We start from the raw sequence: 6,239 nt of genomic DNA on the forward strand, positions 1-6,239 counted from the left end.
ACAAACAAAACCCTGAACACGTGTGTGAGTAACTATTAAGGATGTGGGATGATAGTGCAAGGTACATGCAGTCTGAGTTTATTGATAGGAAACCACTAAACACAGATTCTTTATTCAGTGTTTCAGCTCGAGAGGTTAGGGAAGGATCTAATAATTTCTTTGGTTGTTTTGCTGAAGCTTGGGTTATACAGTGGCCTACAATAATCAGTCCGATAGTCAGAGCTGTGTTGGTTACTGCCAAAGAAGGCTGAGGGAAATTGGCATGTTAGAGTGGATTATCACGATAGATTCTCAAAGACCAGTGTAGTTGCTACTTGTTGTAGGCTAAGTTCTCTAGAGAAACAAAAGCAGTGATATATCTATATCTATATATCTATCTATCTCCATAGACATTTATATCAAGAGAATGGTTCACATGACTGTAGAAGTGTGAAAGCCCATGTCCAGGTGGGTTCCAAGTCCATGGGTCAGATGCCAGCCTGGAGGCTTCTCCTGACTGGTGTACCTGGGGGTTTGAGAATCAGCAAGAAGGCGGCTGGCTGGTGGCTGCAGATGAGGAAGAATCCCAGGTCAACAAGTTAGGCTTTCGGAGCTATGAACAGAAGCTTGGTAGGTCAGATGACAGGCCACTGATGACTTCTGGGCCATTGGCTCAAGTCCAAAGAACTAGAGGTTGATGCGACAGATGCAGGATCCCGACACAGCATAAAGCAAGCATGTTTTCCCACCGAAAACATCCTGTCAGAATCTGATCATGCCGCTGATCACACACACACACACACACACATTCAATTCATTGTATCAGAGCTGTGGCCTGAGTAAGGAGGTTGCATTGCATCCAAAGCTTATTCCTTTATGGAGGCTTATCATCGATTGGCTGTGATTACATCATGTTAGGTCAGGTCATAGAGGATTACTGGGTGTTAACTGCCAAACTACTGGGAATCCTGGCTCAACCGAGTTGACACAAAACCTTAACTATCACACTACTTTATTTAAGTGATATTTGACCATGGGAACTGCCCTAATTGAATTATAACACTTAACTATCATGGGGTTGATTGGACCCATGGTAGTTGAGACCAGGTTTCCGTATCCAGTGATAATAAAGATAATGTGGTGTAACAAAAAAAAAAAAAAAAGATAATGTGGTGTGGTTACCTTAATGGACAGCAGTGTCAATTCAGTAAACAGAATCGTCTGACTCATGTGAATTCATAGCACTGGCTATTTAGGCTGGGTGAAAAGAGAAGACATCTACTAAATATTTACATGATTTGTACAAGCAGAAAAATTCTAGGGCAAGGGAATGGCAATCTACCTTGAATTATCAGGAATTGATGGACCACACATTGAAATGTTTCAGAAAGCTGAAGAAGCACTGGAAGCACTCATTTATCTATGCCAGGAAATTTGGAAGACAGCTGCCTCGCTAACTGACTGGAAGAGATCCATATTTGTGTTCATTCCAAAGAAAGGTGACCCAACAGAATGCTCAAACTATAGAGTAATAGTATTGATATTGCACACAAGTAAAATTTTACTTGAGATCATCCAACAACAGTTGCAGCAGTAGATTGGCAGGAGCTCAGGCCAGATTCAGAAGAGGACATGGAACAACAGATCTCATTGCTGATGTCAAATGGATCTTAGCTAAAGCAGGGAATGCCAGAAAGATGTTTACTTGTGTTTCATTGATTACGTAAAGGCATTCAGCTGTGAGGACCATCATAAACTGTGGATAACCTCCAGAAGAATGGGAATTCCGGAACCCTTCATTATGTTCATAAGGAATGTGTGTACCTGGATCAAGAGGCAGTTGTGCAAACAGAACAAAGGAATATTGAATGGCTTAAAATCAGGAAAGGTGTGTTAGGGTTGTATTCTCTGGTTGTATTCATACTGGTTCAATCTGTATGCTGAGGAAATCATCAATCTATACGCTGAGGAAATCATGTGAAGAAGAGTGTGGCATTAGAATTGTAAGAAGGCTTATTAACAAGGTGTGGTATGCAGATGACACAACCTTGCTTGTTGAAAGTGAGGAGGTATCAAAACACTTGCTGTTGAAGATCAAGGATTGTAGCCTTCAAGTACGAGTTACAACTCAATGTAAGGAAGACAAAAGTCTTCACAATGGGACCAATAGTAACATGATAAGTGAAGAAAAGGTTAAAGTTGTCAAGGATTTTATCTTCCTGGATCCACAATTAATGCTCATGGTAGCAGCAGTCAAGAGATCAAAAGACATATTGCATTAGGTAAATCTGCTGCCCATGACCTCTTTAGAGTAATGAAAAACAAGGAGGTTACTTTGAGGACTTAGGTGGGCCTGATCCAAGTCATGGTATTCTCCATTGCATCATTTGCATGTGAAAGTTGGACACTGCATAAGGAAGACTGGAGAAGAATCCATGCACTTGAATTGTGCCGCTGGAGAAGAATATTGAAAGTACCACGGACTGCTAAAAGGACAAGCTGATCTGGGTTGGAAGAAATAAGTCCAGAATGTTCCTTAAAGGCAAGGATGGCAAGACTTTGTCTTATGTACTTTGGACATATTGTCAGGGGAGACCAGTTTCTGGAGAAGGGCATCATATTAGATAGGACCAATTGTGAGGATGGCATATGACTGGGCACTGTTTCATCCGATTGTGCATAGGGTTGCTATGGGTTGGAGCCGACTCGACAGCACCTATCAACAACAACAACAACAACAGAAAGCATAATTAGAGTAGACAAACTCAGCAACTGGCAGAACTTTGACATGGGATTCCTGACATGTGGAGTAAGGAAAAGCCAAGTGGAAGCCATTAGAACTGTCTCAACCTAGGAAAATACTCAAACCAAAAGCAATACTGCATTCCTGAGGATTTTCAGATGTTACTACCACCATCAAGGATTTGAAGGATACAGAAGTGGTGATTCCATCATATCCCCATTTAATTTGCCTACTTAGTCTGCATGAAAAAAAAAGAATGAATCTTGAAAAATGACAGTGGATTATTGTAAACTTAAATAGCTGATGCTCCAATTGCAGCTACTGTTCCAGACTGTTTCAGTGCTTGAGCAAATCAATAAATTCCCTGGTACCGGCTATAAAACTATTGATCTGGCCAATGTATTTTTCTCAATTCTGGGTCTGATGGGTCATGAGAAGCACTTTGCCTTCAGTGACAAGTTCAGTAACACACCTTCACTGTCCGACCTCATCGGTATAGCAACTCCCCAGCACTATGTCATAATTTAGTCAAGAAGGAGATTTATTTCCTTTCTCTTCCACAAGACACCCCACTAGGCCATCACATTGATTTTATCATGCTAACTGCAGCTAGTGGGGCAGATGTATCAAGGGCTCGTGCCTTATTGTGAGATATCTGTGTGGTATAGTGTGGGAAATTGACCTGATAAAATTTTAGACACCTTCCACCTCAATGAAATTTCTAGGGATGCAGTGGTGTGGGGCAGGTTGAAATATTCTTACTGAGGTGATGGGCTAGTTATTAAACAGGGACCCTCCCATAGCTGAACAGGAAGCGCAGCACCTCGCGGGCCTCTTTGGGTTTTTGAGTCAACACAGCCCTCAAACGGGGGGTTCCTTTGGCTTATTTATGAAGTGACTAAAAACAAATCCTCCAGTGTTGAGTGGGCCTCAGAACAAGAGCAGGCTGTGTAACAAGTTCAGACTGCCACGAACACTGCTCTGCCACTTGAGCAATATAACTTGGCTCATTGAATGGTGCTTGACGTGCCAGTGGCAGATAGAGATGCTGTCTTGTTGTTTGCAGGTCCTAATTGGTGAATCACAGTACAGACCCTTAGGTTAGGGCTTGGGAGCAAATCTCTGCATCCTCTGAAGATGACTATTCTTTTGAGGAAAAGCTTTTGGCTTTCTACGGAGGCTTAATAGAGATCAACTATCTCACCACGGACCACCAAGCCACGAGGGCCGAGCTGTTCATCATGAAGTGGGTGCTGTATGGCTCCAGTATCATAAAGGTGGGTGTGCACAGCAGCACTCCGTCATTAAGTGGAAGTAGCATACACAAAGCTGTGCTGGAGCAAGACCTGAAGGCACAAGTAAATTACACATGGAAGTGACGCAAATGCCCATGGCCTCTACTCCTGTCACATGACCTTTTTTTCTCCTAGTCTGCACCAATGGCCTCATGGTGATTAGTTGACTGATGAAGAGAAAACTTGTGCCTGCTTCATAGACGGTTCTGCACGGTAGGCAGGCACTACTCAGAAGCGGGCAGCAACAACAGTGCAACCAACCCCTTTGGGGGACCTCCCTGAAGGGCAGTGGTGAAGGGCAGAACTGGAGCCAGTGCTCAGTTTGCATGGAAGGAGGAATGGCCAAATGTGTGACTGTAGGATCTGTGGGCTGTGGCCAGTGATTTGACTGGGTAGTTAGGGATTTTGAAGGTGCATGATGGGAAAGCTGATGACAAGGAGGCTATGGTGGAGAACGGACCAAAGAAAGGAAGGTTTTTTGATCTCCTGTGAATGCTCACCAAAGGACGATCTCAGCAAAGGAGGGTTTTAACCATCAAATGGACAGGATGACATATTTTGTGGAAACCAATCATCCTTTTCCTCTAGACGTTCTTAACTTCCAGTTCATATGCATGCTAGTTGCATGAGAATAATTGCATGATTGTCTTTATTTAGAGATCACGTATGATTTAAGGACATTTGTACCCGTGTAAAGTTGACAGAGTAGAATGTGATGGTTAAGACTGTCAACCTGGCTGGACCATGATTCTCTTGTTTAGCAGTTATGAAACGATGTGTTCTGAGGTGATTGGCCCTGATCTGATGTAAAGGGAGTCTCCTCAGGGGCGTGGCCTTCAGCAAATCTATATGGATGTTGTGAAGTTTTTTGCTAACTCTGGATCCTTTACCCTGCTCTCTTAATCTGGTCTCCAATTCTTAGCACTCGAGCCTGCCCTATCGCTATGTTATCCACAGGGCTTGACATTCATTCGTTTCTGCAGCCCATGAGCCAGCAGCCTGCTGTCTGACCTGCTGATGTTGGTAGTGCACCACCAGGAATCTCTTATACAATGACTCCCAGGAAAATTATGATGACTATTTCTTCTTATTAGAGGGATATACCCAGGGTATAAGTAGAAATAAGAATGTCCGGGGCTCTCTGCCTCACTCAGCCTGTAATCATTCCCCGTTAATAACTCTTTTGCCCATATTATGCTCTGCTGCCTTGAGGACAGGAAGGGGAGAAGTGACAGCCAGCAATGGGAACTCTTCTGTCATTTGAATGGCATGTAATCTGTGGGTTAGGGCAAAAAACAAGATGGAGATTGGAGAAGGTTTTCAAAAGTTATGTGTTTGAGTCCCCAAAGTGATCTTGAGTGATGCCCCATGTTACCTTAAACTATAAGACATAGAAATGTGTGGCCCATCTTTTTTCCCATTTGTCTTTGTATAAAAGGAATTACAGGCTCCTTTTCCTTCAGTGTGCCACACAGATCCTGGTGTTGCCTGTGGCCATGGGCTGTTGCCCTGCCCTGTGTTCTCCATAGTGTAAAAAGAAGCCCTACCCCAAGGATGGCTCTGCTGAGGTGTCATTGATGCCAGGATCAGCATCTTTGACCTGGGTTTGAAGAAAGCCAACGTGAATGAGTTCCTACTCTTTGGCCCCAAGAAGCAAGAAGCTTTCTTCAGGAACTCTGGAGGCTTCTCTAAGTTCTATCATCAAGTAGATGGTGAAAAGTCCTGGCAATTGCCTTTCACCTCAGAGTGTGGCTCCATCTTTTCCAGGTTACCCATATTCATAAGATGTTGTCCTGTACTGGGGTTGGCAGGCTCCAGACAGGTATGTGAGGTACTTTTGCTATCTGAGTATTCCGGGGTACTGAGGCCAGTCAAGTCTGTTCACATCAAGCTTCAAAACAAGGAGTGTGATTGAAGCCTTGTGCAGGGTCGAAGCAAGTTGCTTGTGTGTCAGAAGTTCCACATCACACTGAATGCCGATGAGTTTTAAGACATGGTGGTTGAGAAGCATCTCATCCAGATGGTTGTGAAGTTAAAACCATCCTTTAGTACTGGCCCCTTGGGCAAGTGGCAGGCCCTGTGTTCATGAAGGCCTTGGTAGTACTGCCCTGTGCACACCAGATAAGTTAAATTAAATAATACAATAAAATGAATGTAAGGGCATCTCCGCAGGTCTGTCTAAATAAGATAGGTTGGATGAAAAATCTGGAGGAGAAAACAAC

At 43.5% G+C, this 6,239-nt stretch overlaps 1 protein-coding gene across 1 annotated transcript in view; it reads left to right on the forward strand.

The window, feature by feature from the left end:
- Positions 1-3,145: 3,145 nt before the first annotated feature.
- Positions 3,146-6,239, forward strand: part of JAML (junction adhesion molecule like) — a 29,550-nt gene continuing 26,456 nt past the window's right edge. The window contains exons 1-2 of the mRNA XM_013007285.2: positions 3,146-3,215; positions 3,860-3,999. Of these exons, the coding sequence (XP_012862739.1) occupies positions 3,146-3,215; positions 3,860-3,999 (210 nt within the window). The remainder of the gene's footprint in view (positions 3,216-3,859; positions 4,000-6,239) is intronic.

Source organism: Echinops telfairi, unplaced genomic scaffold, assembly GCF_000313985.2.
Source record: "Echinops telfairi isolate 266 unplaced genomic scaffold, ASM31398v2 ScPeMD7_7463;HRSCAF=8501, whole genome shotgun sequence".
NCBI lineage: Eukaryota > Metazoa > Chordata > Mammalia > Afrosoricida > Tenrecidae > Echinops > Echinops telfairi.